At 38.9% G+C, this 25,414-nt stretch overlaps 1 protein-coding gene across 1 annotated transcript in view; it reads right to left on the bottom strand.

Annotated features, from left to right (window-relative positions):
- Positions 1-25,414, bottom strand: part of ABHD17C (abhydrolase domain containing 17C, depalmitoylase) — a 30,577-nt gene that overhangs the window by 1,563 nt on the left and 3,600 nt on the right. Inside the window, exon 2 of the mRNA XM_037395180.1 lies at positions 3,792-3,971. Within this exon, the coding sequence (XP_037251077.1) occupies positions 3,792-3,971 (180 nt within the window). The remainder of the gene's footprint in view (positions 1-3,791; positions 3,972-25,414) is intronic.

The raw sequence follows: 25,414 nt of genomic DNA, 5'->3' as shown, positions 1-25,414 counted from the left end.
TTAATTTTCATACCATTAAAGAAAACAAGCTTAATTATCGACACACAGTCCAGTTACCACCGCATCTTTTTAAATAGCTGCGAAACATTGGAATTGTGCCCAGTAATACGGAACAAGGCTCACTCCCAAAACACACGTGTAAACAGGAGCCTGCACTGCCACTACCATCATCCCACCAGTTCTGACGACAAGAAGATTGAATAGGCAGCATCCAAATAAAGTTTGGCAAAAAGAAAACAAAAATCCCCAAACAACAAGTCTATCACAAAACCCACTGAGAAGCAATTAAGATTCTACGGGACATGCTGCCAGTGCAGACTCCTCACATCACACATTATCACCTTCCAATTTAATAGATTAGGAGCTAATTAGCTACATTCTAGTCATAAGACTTCATTAAAAAAGCTTCAGCTTATGAGGTTTGAACCTGTCTTTGAACCCCCAAATTAGGCAGATTCAGCTAAAGAAAAACAATCTGTTCTTTGTCCTGATTGTTTTAGTTCAAATGAGGAAAGAGAAAACTGGGGGGAGAAGAACGTAACACAAGGATATTTAACTGCACATCAAAAGAAACTCACACAGGATTTTACTTCACATAATCAACTTCTTCGCCAGCTCTGACTGCAGAGGGGCCTTAAATAAACTTTTTTTCCTTTTGTTCCAACTACACTCAGCAGACCAATGTAGCTGGTGACTGCCTCTCACGGGAAAATGGGTTCAGAGGAATGGGAAGAGTGACATGGCACCTTCACACCTGAGAGTTCAGCCCTGAAAACCCTAGTTACGAAGTAGACTGGTAGCACATGAACTTCAAAGTGATAACCAGCAGTTTTCTCTGCCTGCCCTCATGCAGGCACCAGCTTCTACTTCCAGCCATTTCATGTTGGCAGTCGCCAATAATTCCAGATCAGTATATAGACACCAAGTGCTAATGAACTCTCAGCTTCCTACCAGCTCCACTTACATCAAGAAATGGAGGAATTGGCTCAGGACATTGTGCAGAGTATGGGATGAAGTGGGTGGAAACATGAGTATCAGTAATATTTCATTCAACAGAAGGACAAGACTATTTCTTTATGCTACCTAATAAAAGGTGTTTGGATTTTCCTGCTCCTGAAGAACATGAAAGCATGCAATTTTGGTAAGACTAGAGATTTTACAAAGTGATCGAGACTTCTTAAAATGATTAAAAAATACAGATGCCAAGATACACTGACTTAACAGGTTTAAAGCTGCTTTATGAAAATATAAAGTTAATTAAAATTTAAGATGCAGACTGAAACACTAAACTTCATGCATATAAATCTCAGCATTTAGTATTCTGCAGTCATTGGTATTCCAGTAAACAGCTAAGTCTAAACACATTTCAGTCTCAATACCTCCCCCAAAAAACAAGCTTCATGTAATTTAAAGAGGAAAAGTATTATTTAAAATTAAAATGCAGCCCATTTCACTTTTCCTGTCTGGAATGAGCTGTGTGCAACTATACCGAATACAGAAAAATATCTCAAGTTGAAAGACATCAGAATAACGCACATTTTTTTCTGTAATTTCCACACCCAAATTAATATCATAGCCAAATGTAAATACTTTATAATCAACATGCTACATAAACTGAAGTCTTAAGCCCATGAAGGGTCTGTCCCTGAGTTCCACAATGTAACAGACATGTCAGCTACGTACAGCTGCGGAGATGTTTATACATAATTTTAGCGGCTAGTTACTAAACTCCCATTTAGCGTAGGAAACCCCTTTCACTTCAGTCCTCAGATAATGAAACTTTTTTCCACGTATATTCACAGACCATTAAGCTAGATAATGTTTGTATTTTGCAGAAAATTGGAAAGTGTCCCACTGCCAACTCAGCGACTCATAAGGCAGTATTTGAACTGCACATTAGACTTAGTATTCTTAGCCATACCGCTCTGAGCTAGAAAAATCTACAGAGACCAAATTCTCATGGAGTCCCAACATAAAATGCACATAATAGTAATTCACTGTAGGTGCACACAGAACTATTTTGTTTCCCACTGTGAAGACAGACAGTTGAGCTGCACACATTCGTAACAGTGCACTGCTGTTTATTTTCACTGCTTACAGTACAAGTGAAGTCAGGCTGACAGCAATGAACAGCTCAGTAGGGTAAGAACAAAATACTCATGTGCTACAGTACATCTGTTGTCACTGTTCCCCCCTCCCACTTTTTCTTTTTAAAACTGTTATTTGATACGACTTATATCAGCTAATCACTGTTACTTTTGTAATCAGAGCTATTCTTAAGGCTCTGTTTTTTCCCCTCTTGCAGAAGCATTTGTAAATAATGGTTTTCAAGTTTGAGGGTGATGAGTCTGAGTACGACTGTTTCAAATTCTGACTGCACTTTCAACAATTTAATTAATTAATAATGTGTTTGGAAGAATTCTAAACATGGGGACTGGACACAGATACTGTGAAAGTCACTGTAACTCAGTCACTATTACTTTTAGCTTTTTGGCATACAGATTTATATCTAGAGCCTCCCCCACCTTCTAATTTTAATCTGTTGTAACCAAAATAAAATCAACATAACAAATGCTATGAAAATTCCCAACCACACTTATGGCAAACGTGACCTTCTGAAGCCAAGCCAAGCTTTGCACAGGAATTCAGTGAATCTGTTCTGTCTTCTCCCTTCCACAGACCACTTAGCTTCTTATCTGTGCCTCCCCTCACCATCCCTCAGGTCTATATACACTGCCCTATGGAGACTGGCTTCCCCTCTTCTCATACTCTCCCATAATTTAAACTGGGTCAAATGAGAAGTTTTAAAAGACTCCTAAAACATCTGCTATTCCCAGGACCCCTACTACTCCCAAATATCTGGATACTCTCACCTAGGTCTGTTGCAATTGCTTGCCAAATGAAGCACTAGGCTATAAAGGCAACTGTTTTACCTTGAAACCAGTTGCATATAGCTTTCTGTATGTAAAATATTCTACAGTTTCTTAAAGCAAGCTCAAAGTCTTCCAAATGAGGGACAGTAACTTACATTGTTTTGTTCACAGACATTAGGATCTTACCAAGATTTTTATTTGTTCTTCCCTAATGGAGAACATGTATCTTTAGTGGTTTTATATGGACACCATACCAAAGATGTAGTGTTTTTACTTACAAGGACCAAAGGCAAAGAAAAATGAAATGCGTTTCCTTGAGATTATACGTGAAATTCAGAACCAAGCTGAGAAGTGAACCACGGCAGTCTAACACTGTAGCCTCTGACCCTCTCTTGTCTTCTCACTTTAAAAGCAGCACCTATACCTTTTTCTCTGCTGATCTGGTAAAATTACAGTGATATTTTAATAAGCAGCTTGAAATCAGCACATCCATTTCATGATACCACATTGCCTCCTAAATCAAAGGTTGACTGAAATGTTAAAAGCGTATAATTACTGTTTTGTTAGTCACTAGTCTGAAGGACTTATATAGCGTATTATCAGCTGTTAAGCTACTACACCAAACTTGACAGCATAAGAATTCTGATATTAACAACCCATAACACAAAACTCAGAAAAAATTAGTTGTGGACACTTAGACTTATGTTCATTGAGCTGACTATCGTGTCAGTTTGAGACTGACAGCCTGTTTCTTATACGGGATTCTCTGCTTGGATTCAGAAGGTGTGCTATCTGAGCTTTAAAATGCAGGTGAGAATTCAACAAAGTTCCCCGAAAAGTTAAGAGAACTAGTCCCTTTTAAACACATAAATAGCATGTTGAGTATGTAACAACCCTCTTTGCAGCGTTTTTACATACCTTGGAAAAGCATCAAAGCAATAGGTTTTCCTAGTGTCAGGAAAAGCTACCCGTAATCCAGACATCAAGGGAGAATGAAGGATTACTGCTGCACACTCGTACCGAGACGCCAGGTCTACTGTAGGGACAGTACCGATACTCTGACCATACAGAATAATGTTCTCAGGACTAACACCATACCTGTAGAGAAAAGAAACATCCCTTTAATAAAACCAACCAAACAAAACCACAACCCAACACATTTCACACCACAAAAGCAAAAAAACAAACAAACTAAAGGAGAGGGAAATAAAACCAAAAGCATCCCTCCTACCCATTGGAGGCATCTATTTACTATCTATTTATAATTTACAAGTCTAAACTTTAAAGCAGACCAGTAAAGTAAATAATCAAAATATTACCCAGCCTGAAGAGAGCTATCCTCAAAGACGCAACCTCAGTTTGTTAATCTTCACCATCTTCACGAACACCTCTTATCTTTCACTCCACAGCACAGCAAGTCATAAATCAGACTCCTCGCCTCTCTAGAGTCACTCTCAGGAATTTCAATTAGATACTCCGGAGGCTAACAATCTGTCCACTACTAAACAAGACAGGTACTCCTCTGCCCACCTTTAATCCCACGTAACTTGAACAGAAAGACCAAACTGCCTTATTAGCATAGCTAAAGACAACAAAGAGGATAAATATTTGACAGGATAGTTCTGTCCATTTTTCCATTTCTGATCAGTATAAATTATTCCTCATTTTTCTTTTCCAGTTTAAAATATTTCAAGCTTAATTTTTAACCATAAAGACACATCATTCCATAAAACTCAGGGTTTGTTGGAAGTCCTGACTGCTCTCCAGTATGCCCATCCATAAGACTGTCCTAGCTTGTGTGCTGTTTCACAGCTGCAAAAAAAGTTGAAGATGACGCTAATTAATTTTTCACTTAAAGTATGGAAAAATATAAAGGGATTTGGAAGAAGCACGGGAGGAGGCGACAGTGGCTAGGAAGAAGTGAAAAGCGCAATAGTATTTGGTCACCACAACTTGTTAGGAAAGCTGAAATCAAAGCTGTTACATAGTAATTTTCTGGGTAAATATTTTATAATTGAGTATAACTCCACTTCCTATAGTAAGCTGTATAAAGAATAATCAAGTGCACAAGAGAAGACATTTCTAGTAGAAAATTTGTGCAGAACATGTCTTTTTGCCAGTCTACACTGTCTACAGTCCTGCTGTCACTGCTATAACAATGAAAATCAAAACCTACAGTTTAGGCTATATTCAATGTACACCCAGGCGGTTTCACCTTCCTTGCCAAGCTGATAGCAAGGCGTATGGCAGGCCTGGACAGTACTTGACGATCAAGCAGCTAAATGATTGGGTTTGTGCCAAAGAGAGAAAACTACAATGGAAGAATCATCAATTAATAATTAAAATTACAATGTAAGAATAATCCAGTACTAATCACCCAACTACAGGCTGTCAGGATTGCCAGTTCTTACAATGAAATAACATCAGACTGGACTGTAGCTTCTGAGAAGCTGAAGTCTTCTTAATATTTCTCTGCTGCTGAGCATAAGGGTGCTTTTGGCATCTACTGTAATATGAATAAGCAACTGTATAAAAATATCTCCCTGGAGTAAAATTTTATCCTCCTGGTAACCAAGCAGCAGCTCACATTGGTGGTCTATCACCACAGCCATGGCCTCATGTTTTTAAAGAGATGTTGTGAAGCTTTTGGGGATTTTTTTTCTCCCTTACTGTTAGAAATAGTCCAGCACACAGCAGAGCCTAGCTGATTTTGGTATGCGTGTTAACGAGATCTGGGAGCAATGTCTTGTCCTCACAGACTTCATTTCAGCTGCTGGGTGGGGAGGGCTGGAATATGTACCTTTGAAGGCGGAACATGCATCCAACCTGCTGATCTACCAGCTGTTGCACCGTATTAAAGATGGGCAGAAATGCATGACCACCAGGGAATACAAGGAAATGGGACTGGAACAAGATCCTCTAAGTGGCACTTAAACAGGAATGGAAGGATATTAATGCTGGTAGGTTTTGCAATACCATCCTGAACTCCAGTATCAAGATAAATATCAAGTCCCCTTTCCAAAAGGTTTACTATCTAAAGAGAATATGAAAACAGATGTTTGAATGAGAATCACAGGATTACAAGGCAGCATGGGATAGCAAGATAATTCCTTCAACACAGACAATTGCCTTAGAATGGCAATTTTCTTCAACATTGATCTGCTTTGGATTCATATCTCTTGATGTTGTTTCTGAAAACAGCTCACGTTGTAAGCTCACATTGCTGCTGCACAGCAAGAAAAAAATCTGGAAACAAAACATCTCAATTTCATAGCATGCCAGTTAAAGTCAGATAGAATCTGTAGCATCATTAAAAAAAACAGAGATCTCTAAATTTTAAGTAGTCCTTCACCACTAAATAAATGCTACAAGTATTCAGTACCTAACTCCACAGAAAGGCAACGTGACAATTTTGACAAAAAAGAAATCACAGAAGGGTATTAGGAACCTGACTTAGTGCACTTGTAGCCTGCCATGAGGTCAAATGTCTTTTCTACTTCGTATTCCTGCTGACTGACAACTAAAAGAATCTCTGGGACTGTTTTAGTTAGGGACAGTCCAACTTTCCAAGATGTAAATCTGTTACAGTAACTCTTCTCCTTTGAAGCCCTTTACCATAAGGCCATCAATCAGACAGTGAGACATCAAGCTTACCGCAAACATCAGCAGAAACAGCTATGTGTAAAATGTATTTATTGCAAGGCCAAAGGACATATGACAACTCATAAGCAAGGGCCATGAATAATTGACATGCACAAGCTTCTTGGAGCTGAAGGCCAGAGACTGGCTCTGTGATACTCTGCGTCTTTGCAAATGCTGGTGACTCAGCAAGCACTGTTCAACTGAGGTACAAAATGACCTGGGGATTTTATTTTTAAAATACAGTATCCTTTATGCAAAGGGACTGGGTCCCTTCCCCACTCTGCAAAATCCCTTGTGGTATCTGATTCTTGTGCAACAGGAACAGAGATACAGAAAGTGAAATGGGAAAAGAGCAGATACGGATAGGTGGCAATGAAAGAGAAACTAAGGGACATATTAAAAAGGAAAGAAGGTGATAGAAAAAGGCAAAAGACATTGTGAGCAAAGAGGAATACTGTTACAATCTGCTCTCCCTATTAAGGAAGAAAGTCATTCCACCAGCTAAACAGCAGCTCCTAAAAATATCTTCCTTGAAACACACAAGCTTTGGTCTCTGTGGCAACAGAGCTCCATCCGACAGAGCGGAGACCCAAGTGAAATTTCTGGGTGTGCTCCTGCACTTCTCCTATGGAGTCTATCACAGAGTTCAAAACTAGCAAGGCAACACTGCAGCGGGGAAACCAGCCTTCACCAAAAGCAAAGTAGGAGGCAATTCGAACAGTTACCGTGGGCATATGTGAAATGCTGATTTGACAAGGGGTGGGGGGAGGGGGATAATTAGGGGGAAAAAGGCAGGTATGCTTCCCCCCCCCCCCCCCCAAGGGAAGTCAATTATTGAGAAGTGCAAAGCTACTGCCGTTTAAAATGATGCAAGAATTTCTGCTCCCCCTTACCCACAAACGCTTACCAGGTGGCAAAAGCCTCCAGTCTAGTCAATAACCCACGGGTAGATGATGTGGATTACATTTCTTAGGGGTGCTGAAAAAACCAGCTATCCTCACAAGCACTATGGCTATCTGCACCTACAACTTCTCAGTTCAGGCCAGGCCTAGCTAAGGCACCCCCACGCTCCAGTTAATAGTAACACAGGATTTCCCCCCGCCACCCCCTGTGTTACTGCCTCAAGTTATACAAACCAGGCTTACCAGCAATTCTGGTCTCCTCGCGCTAGCATGAACTATGTGCACAGAAGCTGGCTATTAAGAATCCACACCCCAGACTCTTCTACTTACTCCTGCACGGAGTAATAAGAGAACTCAGTGGGACAGAGCAGTTTATGGATATTGCTGACACCGAGTACAGCAGGGGAGGATGGGACACAATTACTTCAGTTCTGTCTGCTTAGCTGTATGGTTGTGGCTTGGGCCACGTCCCTCCTCAGTTGCCCCATACAACACAGAAGATGGTATCAATCACCTTCGTAAAGCACTTAAAGCTTTCTGGTTGACAGCACTATGTACAAACTATGTATTATCATGAAGCATCTTTAATTATGAGCATAAGATACAGATTCCCTCCCCCTCCCCTCCAGGGCTTCAGCTTTGAGTGATACAGACAGAAAGTTTACCATTCTATTTTTACTCTCTCCTTACTCAGTTGAAAGCACTAGTGGAATGTTGCTTCAGGGACTACAGACGTGTCACACAGCTGAAGCCCTGCAATGTTCATGGCCAAAGTTACAGCATCTGTGCCAATCCTCAAAGGTGCTAAATACATATTCATTAATGAGGCCAGTTCTTTTTTCAGGCTTACTTAATCAGTGAAGTTAACCACACCTAGTATTTTCAGGTTTGAAGTTTTCTCATATTTGCTGTCCCAATATACCTTACCTAAACTGGAATGCATATAGAACAGCATGGATATAGCAGCAGCAACAAATAAAGTTTTCAAAACCTGTCACAGTAACTATCTAGGCAGAGCATTTGGACTATTCTTAATGCCTTTGAGACCTACTGGTTTAACTGGTACTAAACTAAGGCAGCTACTGGTGGTCAAGTTCTTCCTTACAGCACACTACATAAAGGTAAGAGGCCAGGAAAACAACATAACTAGCTTGTGCATTCTTGCAGGGAAAGAGTTTGAAACTAGGCACTCTCCCCTAAAGGGAAACAACAATGAAGTAATTCATTTTCAAGACAAAGAAAATCCAGCATACATCAGGAACAACACACACCATGCCACATCTGGAGGAAATACTGATTTTTAGGGTATTCTTACTAGAACATACATGTCCTCAAGTTATAATAAGAACTTCATAGGCTATCATTCAAGTCTGTTTCTTCCTGTTTATACAAATCCATTTGTCACATTCCCTTTCCAAAATTATCTCTAAACGTTGTAATCCAGAGAAATTTAGGTTGCTTGTTGAGAAACATAGATAGGCTTTTTTTCTATAGCATCATTATATACTTCCACAACATATGCATCAACATTTTCAGAAATAAATGGCTATTTAATCTAATATGAATCTAAAAATCTGATTTTGGGGGTAGAAAACCAAAAATCCTCAATTTGGTAAAAATCCCAGATGCAGATTGTGTACCTTGAACAAGAGCTTATGTTGTAAGACGTTTATGTTAGAAAACCTTAACAAGAAAAGTTCAGTCAATACAAATTATTACAAGTAATTTACAGTATCAGAAGAAAACACTGAACCTAATGTTGTGCTTCAGCAAGTACCACTCCAGCATGTCGGCCAAAATACCACAGAAATTACAGCAGATTTTCAGCCTAAATGCCAACACTAAATTGAGAGCAAGGCATTAGATTAAGGATTTTTGGTGTTAACCATAACAACAACTGTCAAACGAGAAAAATCAGAATTACTTCAAGATTCACAGGAAACCCTGGCACACAGCAAGAGCGTGTGTGCCAGTTTCTCACTCCAGTTTCCTTGAATTCACACAAATACAGGTCTAAAATTCTTCACTGTTTTACTGAGCAAAATAGACACTTGATTCTTTAAATCATGTGATGTCTCCTTCCCATCCAAGCCTACAAGTAGTATGTGATTCAAGTTCAGGTAGAGCAGACTCCCTTTGACTTCACATTTGCATTGTAGCAAGAACCAAACAGTTTGCATAGTATTTTGGCTTATGAAGCCACAAAAAAGATAATTTTTTTGGCATATATCCCAGCACACTGTCACAGGAGCAGACAAGTAATTCCACAAATGTGTTCGCACTCAAAATAACTTCAATGGCTGCCAGAGAAATTTAATCAAGGAATCCGCCACAGTTTCACATCTCTATTATTTTACTGCCACACCAGGCAGTCATTTTGTTACGGTATGGAGAAATCCCAGTGCTAATCAATACAGGGTAACTAACACTGGAGTTACAGAACCGAAGGCTCTTGAAAATGTCCTCTTAAAGGCTGTTTTGGAAGTTCATCATTTGCAAATATTACACTACTACAGGCTTTCTGGACTACGTGACTGTAGTGCTAATCCAGCGATATACCAGCTCTTTTCATATAAATAAACGGATTACGTGGAAGCAACTTCTAGGCACTTCTTAGGATGACGATTTGCACTGCAGTAACTTAATTATACCAAAGCACGAATCACTACAACCGCTCCCTGATTACTGCCTTGTGATAATCAGCGATCTGTTATCAAATATTGATAACTGTGCTCAAAGTTCAACCAAGTCCTAACAAGGGTATTAACTATCACCGGTGAGCTCAAACAACCATGACAAAGGCGGGCGATCTACCCACTGCTGTGTAGTGAAGCCGCTGCAAGTTTCCCTGAACCACCAGGGTAGGTAAAGGAAGGCTATTCCATAGCATTCGCTGGTACAAATTGTAATGTGATTACATTTTAAATTCACTGAATTATACTAATCTACACGAGTAGTTTTGGGGTGAAGGTTGGGTGGTTTGTTTTCCGGGGTTTTTTTTGGTTTGTTTGGGGGTTTTTTTCGTTAATAAAATCTAAATAATACTAGTTCCTCTAAGATATTGCTCCTTTTTCAAATACAACCTTAAGTTACCTTGTGTTCATCTGCCTTGAACATAGGCTCCTGAAGATGTCATATTTCAAAATGAGAAACACCTTCCTGAACCAAAGTAAATCTGCTCGGCAAAACCAAGCACTCAAACAGTGAACCTATTCCGCCTGTTTTTCCCCCCCCCCCCAGCTTGACCACCACAAGCAGGTTCCTTCTCCCCCTTCAACTCCCACTTTGTCGGAGTGAAATTCGTGCCACACCACGGCAGCAATTCCACTTGCTTGCCTTGCACCACATATTTTTTAGCCAACTTAGCACCACGCTACCGCCAGCCCAGCTGTGCCACTGTTAAGTAACCAGGCAGGCAGCGGGTCCAGCCTGCGGTCCGTCTTCTGTTACTCATAAATCAGGCTCTGTCCTCACAACCGTTTATATTAATGACCTCACAGCAGAGACAGTTTGACAACTGCAATCAGACTGTGTCCATCCATTCTGATTTTTCAAGCATTTTCCAGAAATAAGAGTCAAAAGAGAAGTGAAAGAAAGAGCATTAAAAAAAAAAAAAAAAAAAAAGGTAGTATGCATCATCAGTCAGGAAAGAAAACTTCTGCAAACTTGCACTCTGGAAGAAATCTCTTCCAAGCTAGCTGAAGAGTGGCAAAATGCTGAGATACAAAAGCCAGAATGGGCAGAAAATATGCAATCTGTGCTTGTAGAGCAGATTTATTTTTTTTTTAAATTTAAGGAGCTACAAAGTAAACATTCCTTTGTTTTCTCTTGTACTGAGAACTCAACTGTATTTATAACGTGACTTTTCACCACCACAATAACCCAGAATACTCAATTTTGGTGTTCGGTTTATGTTAGGTTGCTCATTTGTCTACCACATGAACTAGCAGTTGTATGTATAAACAACAAACAGATTTGGAACAGTTGCTTCTGCCTGACTGAGGGTTTTGTTTTTTTCCCTGGATAGCAGGGAATGAGCAAACAGTTTTCATTAAATGTGCATCGAAATTTAAGCAGGAATTTGTGCCATGGGCATGCTGATAGAAGACAACAACATAACTCTGCCTCTACAATCATTAACTCTTTCGTATTGAGCGCAAGTTAGCAAGAAGGCCACTAACAAGCAAAACCAGACTCCTGCAGGACATCCAACAAAACCAGTACTGGTGGCTGAGAATTCTGTTTGAACTCCAAACTTTTATCATTCCGCTATTTTATGGCAACAGGTGAATAACACTCCAATACTCAAGTCTGCATTCAGGCAACGAGAGGGAGCACTTTCCTAAATGAATGCTTAAATAAACCCCCCTAGATGTTGGGGGTTTTATCTTATTTCCCTGATCACAGGAGCAAGTGCAATCAGAAACCACTGTAAATTGAAATACAAGAGGCTAGTAACAGTGGAAATAGGACTTAGACATATGAATATATTAAAGTGTAATTCCCACCCACCCCGAGCTCTCTTTGCTTCAGCAGCCTCAGAAATCAACTGGAGTTCTGCATCTCTGTCACAAGGTTATGGTTTTGAAGATACACACATCACCTCTACTCTTCAGTTTCCTGCATCTCCCAGAGTGCCTTCCTAGAGCAATCTTGATTTACACCATTTAGTCCCAAGGCACAATGGGTACATGGCATACTAAAATGATCTCTCACTCCAGCTATTTTAAAACTAGAGCACTGGAGTTAACTTTAACAAGGTATTTTGCATTTAATTAAGAAGCTCTGTAGCAAATAAACATGGGATACAGAAGTCTTAAGCTTTATTTATCAAAGACAGGAAACCTTTACTGTCCACTAAGAACTATCTTCATGACCACAGCATCAATAATTCACAAAAACTCAGTCAGCTACATTCTATTATATACTCTTTACCGTAACCAGTGTACAAAATCTATATGGCCAGTCTCTGAGCTACATTCAAATAACCTGAGACAGCAGAGAAAATTCTGCTACTTTCACAGAGCAGCTCAGTCTATAGTATCTTCTGGAGCGAGAAATTCATTATCTTCACTCCCAGCTTCTATCTCATCTCTGTCCTGCTGTGGTATTTTTCTTTCAGTTGCACACATCATACTCTGTGTTTTATAACACAGCAGAGCTAAGACAGATGAGCATGCTCCTCACAACATGCAACAACATGGTATTAAAACTCCAACAATCCTTTTACTGTTGCAAAAAGCCTGCGTTTTCCACTTTGGATATCCTACACTCAAAAGCTGAAAAAGTGAGGTAAACTGCTCCCTAAAACTGTACTCCTATGAGGGTTTTTATGAAGAAAGATTTGATGATATCCATGTACCTAAACAGTATCTTTTAATATAAAGACTTCAGTTAAAACAAGTATGTGTCAACTAACACAGAAACCGATTCCTGAGGAAACGTTAAAAAAAAATTGAGTGCAAATATTAACACTGGTTATGGTTCTCCACAAGTTTTGTGCTTTCATAGCCGTTTCTTAGATTTCAGTTACTGCCCAGCTGGAGAGCCTTGCCTTATTCCCAAGACCGAAAACTCTGAGAGCCAATGCATTCTGGCTCAGCTCCTAAGCCCATCACGTAACCCCCCTCACCAGCCTTGGCTCAGCACTGGGAGGCTGAGGCTTCACCAGCCTGGAGGAAACAATCTTGCTGCCCTCCAGCAGTTCTCAAAGCATTTTTGTTCGGGAGCACTGTGTTACTCTTTTAGTACTCCAATCTGTTTGATGTGTCAGAGGTGCTCTGATCATCTTGAGCACAGCTCTTACCCTGACTCCTTTCCAAAAAACCCCACCAGCTTTCTGATATATTTTCCTTACCCCTACATACCTATAGCACCATGTGATAGTTGAAGGCCATCCTGCCACAACACTAATTGCCATGAGCTGCACCTATGCAAGACTTAAACCTCTGACTCACGACTTGGGGATTAGTTATCTGAGAAAGTGCAGTGGCTTTTCCTGGAGCTGCTGCCGGCTCCACCCGTCTCCAGCATTTCTGCCCTTCCACCAGGCACAGCTCAGCTGCTCACAAAGCAGGGAACAACTGCTGAGGTGTACAAAACGGAACAGTCAAGGCAAAAAGAAATGGAACCAGTTAAAAAACGAGTTCTTTACATGTATCAGGTTGTAGTTTCTGAAAATACAGTTATTACTGTATAAGCACATAATGAAACAAGATTAAACCCTAAACTGTAATCAAACTGCAAAGCTCACCTAAAATCTCATACTTCTTTTTTTTCAACACCTGGTTATACGCACTATAACTTAACAAAAAGGCATTCCGAGCCCAAGGATATTAAAATGAAAACAGACGTAAATTCTGCTGAAGGCAATTTTTCTAGAGCATTTAAACAATTAAGTGATTTGCTAAACTGGAATTAATCCTTTGGAGAATAATATTAGGAAGGCCAGATGAAAAAAACAAATCCAAAGCAGACCACTCAAATGTGGATACCTATAGCACTTGACCCTAGACCTACTCAGGTAACTAGTCCCACCACTGCTTTAATTCAACTAATTAGCTTTTTCTTTTGGAGGTATGGTTTCTGTTTTGTGATTTGTTTGGTTCTGCTGGTGTTTGGGTTTTTTTCCTATTCTTGCATTCTCTTCTGCCTATTTCATGTAATTTCATTTACATTTCAGTCTCTAAGTAAAAGCTATTTCATCTACAGGTTTTACAAAGAACCTCACATTTTCAAAGATTAACAGCATTAAATGACTAGTTTTGGTACGATTCTTTGATATATCTTACAAGCCATTATATGTGAAATATGTGGCATTGATACAGCACCTTCCTTATGTCACTTACAGAGAATTTTAACTACATCCAGAAAATAGGCTGATAAAACAAAAAAAGATTCAAGTATTATCCCCATAATGCTAGCAGAGGAGAACAAAGAAAAAGTTGAACCTTCTCAACAAACAGCAGGTGCTTGTATCTGAAATCCTATTACAGCAGACCAAGTTAAAGCCATTTTCACACTGTTTTTCAAAGACCCCTGGAAATCTGAATGCAGTCTCTCCCACAGAGCACCAGAGCCAGAGTCCAAGATGGGAGCTGGAATGGAAAAGGCCTTGCAAGTACACAAGCAAACTAGGTGCGGCATTTTACCCATCCAGAAGCATTACTATAGCTCTGGCAGCGACTTGAGAGTCTCTGATAGGAAAGGGATGAGAGGACAGAAAGGCAGAATGCAGTACAAGAATGACAGAAAGGTCCTGATACAAAAGGGATTAGTACCAATGAACCGGACTAATATTCCTAAAAAGAACTGACTGCAGATGAATGCATCTGTCCCCAGTATATGAATATTTTATCAGCCAGCATTATATCAAGATGACTCAGCTGGCAGTAGGATTTCTCTTTCCTTTATAAACTTACATTAATATGCTCAAGCACTGTAGAAGAACAAAGTTATTTAATAAGAATGGGCTTCTCTCAAGGATATGCACCATCTCATAAACACTGAAGAGCTTATGCAGAAGTCAACTGAAGAAGCGTCACGGCCTGTGTTATCCAGGAGACCACACACCCTGCTTGGATAGTCCTTTTAATTCTCTGAAGTATTTCACATATCTTCACATTACTCTAACCATTTCCACAGATTCAAAGAAAGGCAGTATCTCCTTTGGATTTAAAAATCAAAATAATAGGCATTTCCTCTGCACTGACTTGTCTTGTGAGCCATAAATAGGAGTAAATCCTGCTTGGTTAAGTGACACGTAACCTCTATTCTTCCCCCTCACCCCCTCAGATAAGTGGAGAAAACACATACCAATTTTGTAACTGCTCCAAACACTGCGCTTTATGCACTTAAGCATCTGCTGTCAAAGAACTGGCAAATTCACAGCCTCACAGAGAAACACTACTCTCCCGATGAGTCTCTCCTGCCTTCACTCAATTATCCATTTTCAGCTAGATTTGCTAAATATTCCAACAAATACCAAGTGACAACTGTCAAACAGAAGACACGCGTTTCATGAAAGCAATCTATTACTAGAAAAGATTCTTCCAGCATCTTTGCAGAAAACAGGACAAGCTGAGTGTTCTTTCTCTCTCTGTGTCATTTTTATACTGGCACTGACTTTTAAATCCGACTCATCAGTTCCTTTCTTCCTAAGCATCCTCAAGTTCTTCCATTCCTGTTGCTCAAATATGGGCTGACTTGACTCTACTAGGATTAAACATCTGTGGCTCCACAAAATCTGTATGTTATCAAGCCAATATTTAAACCTGCACTGTTTTACACTTTGTTTTCCTCTTGCACATGCTCCTTTAATGAACTTTTAGCACAATGAGTGTTCAGGCCCCAGTAACAGTCAATACAAAGCTAAGATGATTAAAAAATATATAGCAATCACCAGGATTAACAGCACCAGATGTTCTAAACCAGCAAACCACAGACAACTAGTTCAGAGCTTAAAAATCAGATTTCCTAGCCAGAGCCTTGATCATCACGAACCCAGGGTCAAAATCCTTCCTCCCTTCTCCCAGTAAATACTACTTAGAATTGTGAACAATAAACTTCAGCACAGAATCAAAGTTTCTCTCGTTTGGTGGATGTGCTCATGAAGCATGCCTTGTGCTCTCCAGGAACTTGAAAAGACCGCACCCAAAATAAATCATTACAGAAACAGTATCTGCATTTAATTTTATGTGAAACCATTAAGTATCAGTAAGTTTTATCTATTCTAAAGTAACAAATGTTAATCTAAGAAATGGGAACAGTACATCTGTACATTTAGAAAAGTACCAACTTTCTTGACTTTCTTAAACTCACATCAGAAAATTCAGTCCTGAAACCAGGTCATATATACTTGCTCAGCTTATTCAGCTATCTTATCTGGGATCATCCGAGCTTCTATGGAGTATAAGACATTTTGCCCAGATTGCACAAATAAAGAGGTTTTAATGATGGTCAAACAGCATACTTGCATGCTTTGTTTTCTGTCAACGTACCTAGTTAGCAAGGCAAATTGCTTTTGTAGGTTTTTTGGTGGTTAACTTTTTTTCCCCTCAAAAATTATGCTTACCAATTAACAGCCACAAGAAGCAGAAGTACCTAGCAGTGCATTGAGGACAACTGTTAATGCAATCACTTAAGTGCATTATTTCAGCTGATGCTAAAGGTAGAAACTGACCTGCAGATGCATCTTAGAAAATTAATAAATAAGTTAAGAGAAGCAGCCTCCTGATGTTACTCAGCATCCTATTTGCCTCCAACTGTGATACAGTCCTCGTAAAGCAAGCAGGCTCCCTACTTGATTGCGGTATCACCAGGGAACAACTGGTTATGCAGGAAAAAAACCTTAGTAATTCCAGTACATGCCACACTGGCACTTAACTGCCTACCAATAAACCAGCATAGCATAAAGAAGTCTTGTACTGTTGGAGTTTCTATTTTTGCAATAACAGATAACAGTGTAGTACTTGGAAAAGTAGGTGTATTAACATCCACATTATGGCCAAATGCCAATTTGTAGTAACATTTTGGTTATGTAGATTTTCTCCATTCACCATTTCACAACACACGCACTTTTAGTTATTAGCAGTTCTCACGCAACACACATTTTTCATATTTAGCTCTGCACACAGTTTCATTTTACAAATTAATAGAGTTTTCTTTTCTCTTAGTACCACAAAGCTTCCAGGACAGAGGCAAAACAGAACTATCTAATGAGAATTAAAAACAAAAAAAAACCCAACACATTCCCCCCCCAAAAAACAAACAAACAAACAAACAAACTTGAAGAGGAAGTCTGATCAGTTTTACAGTGAAGAGCAGGAAAGAACATAGTTCACATCAGACTGTCACCCTGAAGCACGGGGAATAGTGGAAGGAAGAAAAGCAGAGTAACAAATGATAAAGAACGTCTGCTAAACCAAGTTCCTGCTCTCCCCTCAACATCTCAATAATAAAATTAGCCAAGTTTAAGCTACATCGCTTCCTTTATTTCAAATCAACATTCACTTCATAATAATAAAAAAACCCCCAACAAAACAGAAAATTGCAGCCAATGTCCAACCAAAGAGACTAACAATCTTTAGTTCAGTTTCTCCTGCTGCTGAAATACAACAAGTTTAGAACTGTATCCAGCTAAGAATCATCCAAGATCCTCAGGTTTAATGTTCCTCATCATGTGCATTAATTACTAAAGTGGATTTTGGAGTGGAAAGAGTAATTTCCTGAAATAACTGGAAGGTGCCAGATCTTATTTATCTCAATAGTGTCTGTCCAGTGCTCTAAGCAAAACAGTCTACAGATCTCAGATCAGCTCTGACAGAGGGGCATCCAGTTTGGAAGGGTGGTGTATTTGGCACCAGTTTGCTTAGTCTCAGGACAGAAAAGAACTCAGTAAACTAAGGGAACCTTACAACCCTCTACAAAACAGAGTGAACACTGAGGATTTATGACAATCTTACCTTTCGCATCAAGAATTCAGATCCAAGTTACATTCAAGTACATTCCAACATCTTTGTTAGTTGTTAACGCAAATACAAATCAAAATAATTATTTTTTAAAAAGACAACTATATTTGTGCCTGTGTATCTTTGCAGATAGTACCTGCATTATCAGAATGATTTTTTGGTATAAATTTCAAAAACAGGATAAAGAACTAGTACTGGTTTTATGCACAGGGGGCTTTAGAAGCGAACATCACACTACAGGAATAATTAGCAAGAGCTCAAGGGAGAAGGCAGAGGGTTTTGTATCCAAGAAAGAGAAGTTTGGAAGCTGGCAGAGGTTCAGCAAAAGCCAAAACCTTCTAGGCATACTGGTCAGACTTAAGGTTAAACCACCACTTAGTATCTTAAACTACAGTACTGGCTCCTCTGAAAGGGTACTTCTTGCATCAGAAAGAGATGCCTGCAATATATGCTAACTCACAGTGTACTTATTAATCAATCTGAGGCAAAGGTTACATGTTCACGAAATAGTATGCATATAAATAGCAAAACTGTAGCTGAAACTGCCCCACCTCTTTCTACAACACTGGTACTTGGTTAAACTTGCCAAGATGCCAGTACTCAGACTGGAACACAAACTTTTTCTGTAGTATTTTTAAGACACATTAAAACCCATGCTTTACTAGAAAAATAGACAAGGTTTTCACAGTAGAGAACAACAAGAAATACTATGAAGAAAATGTGTAGTACAACTTAATATGCAAGGTGAGGTACATTCCAGTCTTGGGGGAAGGCGGAGATAGGCTGGCTCTTGACCAGCTCCCTCAATGTAAGAATTCTCCAGGGAACACCTCCTAAATAAATATGATACCAAATCAGCTACTTCACTAAAAAAAAAAAAAAACACAAAAAAAAAACCCACAAACAAAAAAACCAACAAAACCAACACAACACACCAAAATATACACACACTTTTGTGAGAAATTAAGCTATAAAAAACAAATAGCACTTTGGAGAAGAGTTTTGTAAATTTGTCCTGGAGAACATGCTTCAAAAACAAGGCCATTTTCTTGAAAGATGCCACTTTCCCCAAGCTGTCATACAGCCAACATCCTACTCTAAATAAATTAATCAGATGTTGGGGAAGACTATACAGAAGTGGGACAAAGACCAAGATCTGTACAAACCAACCAGTCCAGTGCTTAAAGCAGCAAATTAACTACTCAAAATTTCCTTTAAAGTGTAGATGGTTCCGTACACCATTTTGGTTGCAAAAAGCTTAACAGAAGCCTACCCCCATATTACAGCTGGGTTCTCTTATTTTGCATATAATTAAGGCTTGCAATTTATTGAATAGTGTATTAGTTAAATCGAAGTGGCTTGTTTAATTTATATAAATAGCCATTAACATTCATGGAATAATGATAAAATAATCTGAACTTTATCCCAGTTTATCTGCACACTGGAAAAAAACATATAGCTGGTTTCACTTCTTTGCTGATCTTAAACACTGTTTTTCAAGTTCTATGAGAACATCCTAAGCAAAGCTAACTAAATGTCAGCAAAGACAAGGAACGTCCAGAAAGATCCCATGATCTGAGCAAAACCCTTTCTAAACAATCTTATTAATAAGGGAAACATTTCAAGCCGTATTATTTAAAGGGTGCTTTCCTGAGAAACATGCTGAAGCTGCTCTCAGTTTTCAGGCTTGTTGGATCCCATTAACCATTACTCCATAGCTGTTCATTTGCTGCACACAAAAAGAAACGGCCATGCCACTTCACAAAGTTAAAATTTCACTGGTTTAACATACTGGGATCTTAAGAAACTTGGCAGTGTCCTGTAGAAAAAATATTTTTTAAAAATCTTTGAGCTCCTAGCCGACACTGCATGCCTTGAGGAGGGTTATTTGCCAGCCCCCAATGTATGCAGCTTGTTTCAGCAGCATGGCTTGGCTGATAAACAAGGCTCACAAGAGTCTTAAAGTAACTTTTCTATATGTAAGCGGGATTTTTTAATCAGGCATGGTAACACAGCTCTTCCTAAATGCTTACCCCAAACTGTCTAAACCAACAATTCATTTCAAATTAACAGTTAAAAAAAGCATTTTCACCTTGAAAGGTGTATCTAGAAAGAATTTCAAGAGACTGTACCAACAAATATTACAGTCAGGAAAGCATACATGAAGTTTTTCTAATAAATCTGCAATACAAAAACCCCAGAGGTAATGCTTTGAGATTATCTCTAATTTAAACTTTTCCTTCTGAACTTTGAGGCAAGTATACTAACTTAAAAGCTCATCTTCCACATCAACATCACTCTTCATTTGTGAACCCACATGGAATTCCCCTTTTTGAAAGACGAGACATGGCAGGTTTGTTTCACAACTGTAGGGATTTTTCCAAAAACGTGCATGTGCTCAACAGGAGACATGAAACCAAGGGTGGGAAGGTGGGTGGGCAATGAGCCAGATCCTACTGTTCAGCACAATTTTGTGCCTTTGTGTTATTAGGTCTCAGTCAGCAAATCCAACCACAATGTGTAATGCCAATAGGAGAAGCTTTGTTCTATAAAGGTAACATAGTGGTTAAAAAATACAAAGATATGGATATAAATAATGCCAGTATAACACTGCCATTATACAACTGGCCTAAGTTTGCACCTTTCTGTGATTGTTTGCAGGCAGCATAGCTTAATGTGCAAACATGCCACAATAACCCATTTTTCTCAAATTGGCCTTCGGAATAAAGAATGCAATGATGTTCCTTATACACCATGCACTATTCACCCCATTCTACATTCTTAGCCTCTATTAAAAGCACCTTTGTTCCTCTGTGTTCATACAGAGTTTCCTGGGTTTACAATCACACACCTCCATTGCTCACAGAACCTGACACATTAAAAGCCCCACACCAACAAAACACTCAGTTTGAGAAGCAAGAATGAAAATCAGCTTCCTCATCAGATGTCAGGCTGAGTATACAAGACCAGTGTAAGTCATTCATCTAAAAAAATGGAAAGCAGGACAGTCAAGATGGAGCAGTAGCGAACGGGTCACTGAAACCCCTTATATTCAATTCACAAGTACTAGTCTCTAAGCAACATCAGTTATCTGCAGTTATCTGCTACCCACTGACTCTAGGGAACACAAGCAGTTTGTCCACCTATTTTATTTTAGGCCATACAAACTCAGGATTTCAGAGTTAGGCAAAAAACAATACTTGTTTCAGATCAAGAGAAACAGTCAATGTATACTGCAATTAACACGAAGTGACACTTAAGAGCCACCAGCATTCAAAAATTGTAAAGGTGTGCCTTTCCTAGATTCAAGAAAACACAAGGAATCCCTCATCTTGCACACAGATAAGTGCCTTCAATTACTCTCAAGTGCAGAGGCAACTAAAACTATCTCCTAATGGTAGAAAGATTTTCTGCTGGTTTTAAGGTCTAACTGGCAAAAGCAAGCCTGTATGTGTACAAGCATGTCAGGTACAACACATTCATAGCTTATTTCACCAATTATTTCAACTGCTTCCAATGCAGCCTTGTAATTGATTTGTAATTGGGAGGGATGGCAAAAGGAAATGTCAGTTATTAATTAAATTTATTACTGGCTTTAGGAAAAGAAAAAAAGCTGTTATTTGTTCATTTAATTTATTAGTGCTACATAATTTTAAAACTGTTGGCTTTAAAGCCAACAAAAAAATGCAACTGAGGAACTAATTTCTCAATATTTTGCTTAAAAGTGGTTTTGGGGCAAGGTTTAGAAGTTGCTATAATCCCATTGCCCTCTCCACCAGGCAAATGTCATATTAAAACAAACCATGAAATGCATTCGGGCTCCAAACAGCTACTTGCTTGGCATTGCCTTTGTATTTGTCTATCTCCACATGAGGAAGCATCACAGGACCAAAAAAACCCTAGAAAACCAAAAAGAACCTGTTTTCTTCATTCAATATGGAAATACAAATATCCATTTCCTCCAGAAGCATCCATTTTCCCCACAAAACCAGTCGCTGGCAGACTTGCACAGCTTGAAATGTTCTCCACCTGTTATACACACAGGTATCTACAGTCCTGGACAGCATTGCTAACTGTGCTTTGGGTTTTTTATTTATTCTTTGTTCATTTTACTGATGTTCACAAGGAACAAGCTAGTGTAAACTTAGCCCAGCACTTAGAAACACTCCAAAATAGCAGAGTAACAGAGGATAAAACCTGAATTTTGGACAGATTTTTAGTTTTGAGGTTGCAATGGACTGGAGATTGACCCTGGCTTCAGAGTAAAACCACTGAGGTTTACACAGTCCAGGTTATACCCCAGTTTAAGAGTTAAGAACAACCTGAACAAATCCACAGGTCAAACAGCCACTGTGTAACAACCATCAGCTCAGTCTCAAAAGGTGACACGCTTTGCTATCCTGAATGGGAGAAAGGCAAGCTTTTCCCCTTCCTTTCTTGCGCACTTCACGCAGTTTAGCGCTAAAAAGCAGACAGAAACCTTCAGTTACTTCAGCATGTAGGATTTAACAGTGTGCTCCTCTAGAAACCTCGTTCAATGCTCTGACAATGTTGAGACCCAGGTCCTACAACCTTTGTACGGCAGCATAAGCGAACACCTCCAGTTCAGGCAGCTGAATTTCAGGACTGTCTACACTCAGGATAACAAATATAGTTAGCCAAAGGCTCTTTGGCAGCTTATATTTATTCCCAAATAACACTAGTTGCAAAATATTCTTGACAGTGAAAAAAAAGATTTTTTTAAAGAAGCTTTGATCTTGAAGTCCTGACAGAAATAGGAAAATACTTAACAAAACTACTTTTACTTTGGTGACTAAACTATGTAATATGATGCCAAAGCTCAGTAAACATTTTGCATAACTTTGAACATCAGAGCACCTGTTTTGAACAGTTGTTGGTATTTGTCCCTGCGATGCTCATCATCTGAATTAGTCTCTGCTCACTGCACAGACAAGAATGGGAGACTGTTCGGTGTGATTCTATTTCTGAACAAAGTTGTATGCGTTTTTTTGTGAAGTACTGACCATGGCAGGTAGAATAAGTTAAGTTTTAGAGAATAGTCTCTTTAAATAATGCTTTGCACACATCATACCGATATTATGCAAAAACTGGAAGCGGAAAAAACCCTATTAAAGTCAATGACAGAATAATCTACTACGTGACGCACCATGAACAAGGGAATCTCTATTACTCCAGGACTAGTTATCATGACTCCACCAAGCACTGCCTTTGGCCATGTCAGGAATTTAGTTGGTAACCTTTTATCAAAACCTCTAAGTATTCAATCTAAAGAACTCAGGTTAGATCACGCACAGAAACACAGTGCTAGTGAAAGAAGATTCTGCTGCAAAGAAAATTAAAGTTTAAATTAACTCTTTTGATAAATCAAGGTAAAAAACCCTGAAGCTATTATTCACCTAGAAAGCTGTAACCACTTCAGCAAATCCAAATGGAGACAAACTAAACTGACACAACCTCCGAAGATTAGCTATCGCTCCAGGCTAATCCAATTAGGTGAGTTTCCTAATTTTATGCAAATGAAAAGTAACACTTTTCCACCAACTCCTGCAAAGGAAACAGCAATAAGGGGAGACTGACCATCAGCACTACAAATAACAAAATTCCCATATAATAAAAGGTTTTGGGGGATTTCTCTAAATTACATTGGGGGAAAAAGCTTTAAAAAAACCACTTTAAACTATCTGCTATGCACTGATCAAAAGCCCTTGCATTTTACTATACCATTTCACAATTCAATTCCTTCCATCATCCCATATTGACCAAGAAGCATAATGAAAAATGGAAGTGAACCGGCGCTCTCCTATGAACTGAAAGACAAGCTCAACTGTGCATGTGCTGAGAATGAAGGATTTAAACATTACAGTAACATCTGTCATTTAGCAAAAGCTTAAATAGAAACAAAGGACGCTAGTTTATACTGTGCACCATAAAAAAATGTCAAGATGTATTTTGTTAAGTGCAACAAGAACAGCTTTTCTAAACTATTTATTAACTACTCCTTCTTCACCTCCTTTCAATATTTAAGAGATACACTAACAGGTTCTCCTCTTTAATTACTACAGCAGCAGAGAAAGGGGGAAAAAGTACCTTCTTTTATTGGACTGAGGTTTTAAAACATTTCACAAATCTCCAAATTTTTAAAGAACATACAAATTGATTTTAATATAAATAGCAAGCAATCAACAAAGCAGTCATGGTTTTGTGCTTAAGCACTGTACCCAAACCCTAAGCGTGTATCCTGTTTTTAAGCACTGTACATTGTCTTAATGTAGAAGTGTTAGAAAGTTTAACCTTCCCATGTGGAATTCAGGAAAGGGGGGGAGGAAGATGACAATCAAGTCCTTCTGTGCAGATGTTGTACTTAAGTCACTCAGATATTAGGCTAAGAGTTAAGCACATCTGAATAAAAAGCAGTAACTTGAAACTGTACGGACCACGAGAGAGGAGTCAGATAAGGCTTCTCTTCCATATGGTTCTGGAACAAACGGAACAGAAACAGACCAACTTGCCTACAATAAAACACTCAGAAAAAACGTCACCTGAAGCAATAAACAGAAGATTCTTTTTGAGAAATATTTAGATGCCAGATGGAAATACGTTAATCAAGTGGAAACAGACACACGTGAAAGGCCAAATTAATTACTGATTAATACTCAACATTGGACCTAGAGCAACCAATGCTACAGTCAGACCTCTGAAGGAACATCTATAAGAACTCATTTCAAGGGAATGAAGTCAACACCTTTACCTGGGCTGAAAGACAGTTAGCATTCAAACTTACTAATTACTAAAATTATCACTTAAGAGTATATTTTATTCATGAGAAGATAGGCTCATTTAATTAGAGTTAAGGAAGATAAGTTAACCTTTATAAAGACTAAAAGAACAAAGAATAGTTGACACTGATTTTCCAAAGACAGGCTGATAATTGAAACCGAACAAAAAAATTGATGACTCTTTCATCCACTGTTTACAAGATAGTTTTACAATTAAGTTATGTAAAGTTTGATACCTAAATATGCATGTAATAACAAGATCCACTTGCAGTACCTTGAAAAAATATACAGTCAGACTTCGCAGCCATGTTTGCAACCACATCCAGCTCACCATCATTTCTAAAATTTGGCAGAAATCTGTTTCATCCAAGTGTAGGGTTAATTCTTTTAACTTTCAAAATACACAGAAAAACTTCTTTTCGCCAGGTATCAGTGGTACTTCAAAGGCACAATTTAAAGAAAAAGAGAAAAGAAAGAATCGGACTTCCAGCATTTTGATGATTCCCTTCTGCTGCCAGGTGGAACGCCTGCTAGATTCAGAAGAGCAGCAGCTTCCCACAGAACTTAGCACAGATGACTAAATGCTTTCGATGGCATAGAGAACCTCTTATTTTAAGGCTTCACTTTTAACTTTGCATTACAGTTCACTGCCATATGACTACAGGCCAAACGTCAGGAATTTGCATTAAGAATGAAAGCATACACAAACTCTTGAAAGCTACCAATGAACT

This window comes from Falco rusticolus, chromosome 7 (assembly GCF_015220075.1).
Source record: "Falco rusticolus isolate bFalRus1 chromosome 7, bFalRus1.pri, whole genome shotgun sequence".
NCBI lineage: Eukaryota > Metazoa > Chordata > Aves > Falconiformes > Falconidae > Falco > Falco rusticolus.
This window is presented reverse-complemented; position numbering and strand designations above follow the sequence as displayed.